Raw genomic sequence first — 271 nt, 5'->3', positions numbered from 1 at the left:
GTATCTGTTGCAATGAACAGTCTCGCTCTTTTACTCAAATCTGCTTATTTTCTACGACTAAATGACGTCAAAAACATACGCACCGCTCTGCTGTTGTACTGGTTCATCTTGAACTCCGTCTGTATGTCCTTAGCGAACTGGTACACGCCGATCCTGGCCTTGCTGGGTCCGATCTCGAACCCCGCCGCAAGCTTCAGGATGAACTGCCGTACTGACGGGAAGTTACGCTGCTGCACGCTCTTGGACCCGTCCACTAGCACATGGATGTCCG

The 271-nt window shown here is 51.3% G+C and overlaps 1 protein-coding gene across 1 annotated transcript in view; it reads right to left on the bottom strand.

Annotated features, from left to right (window-relative positions):
• LOC109481518 (IgGFc-binding protein-like) overlaps positions 1–271 on the bottom strand; it is a 10,394-nt gene that overhangs the window by 198 nt on the left and 9,925 nt on the right. Inside the window, exon 15 of the mRNA XM_019784093.1 lies at positions 80–253. Within this exon, the coding sequence (XP_019639652.1) occupies positions 80–253 (174 nt within the window). The remainder of the gene's footprint in view (positions 1–79; positions 254–271) is intronic.

This window comes from Branchiostoma belcheri, unplaced genomic scaffold, assembly GCF_001625305.1.
Source record: "Branchiostoma belcheri isolate BF01 breed outbred unplaced genomic scaffold, Haploidv18h27 scaffold56, whole genome shotgun sequence".
In the NCBI taxonomy this organism is placed as follows: Eukaryota; Metazoa; Chordata; class Leptocardii; order Amphioxiformes; family Branchiostomatidae; genus Branchiostoma; species Branchiostoma belcheri.
Note: the sequence above shows the minus strand (reverse complement) of the source record. Positions and strands in the feature narration are given on the sequence as shown.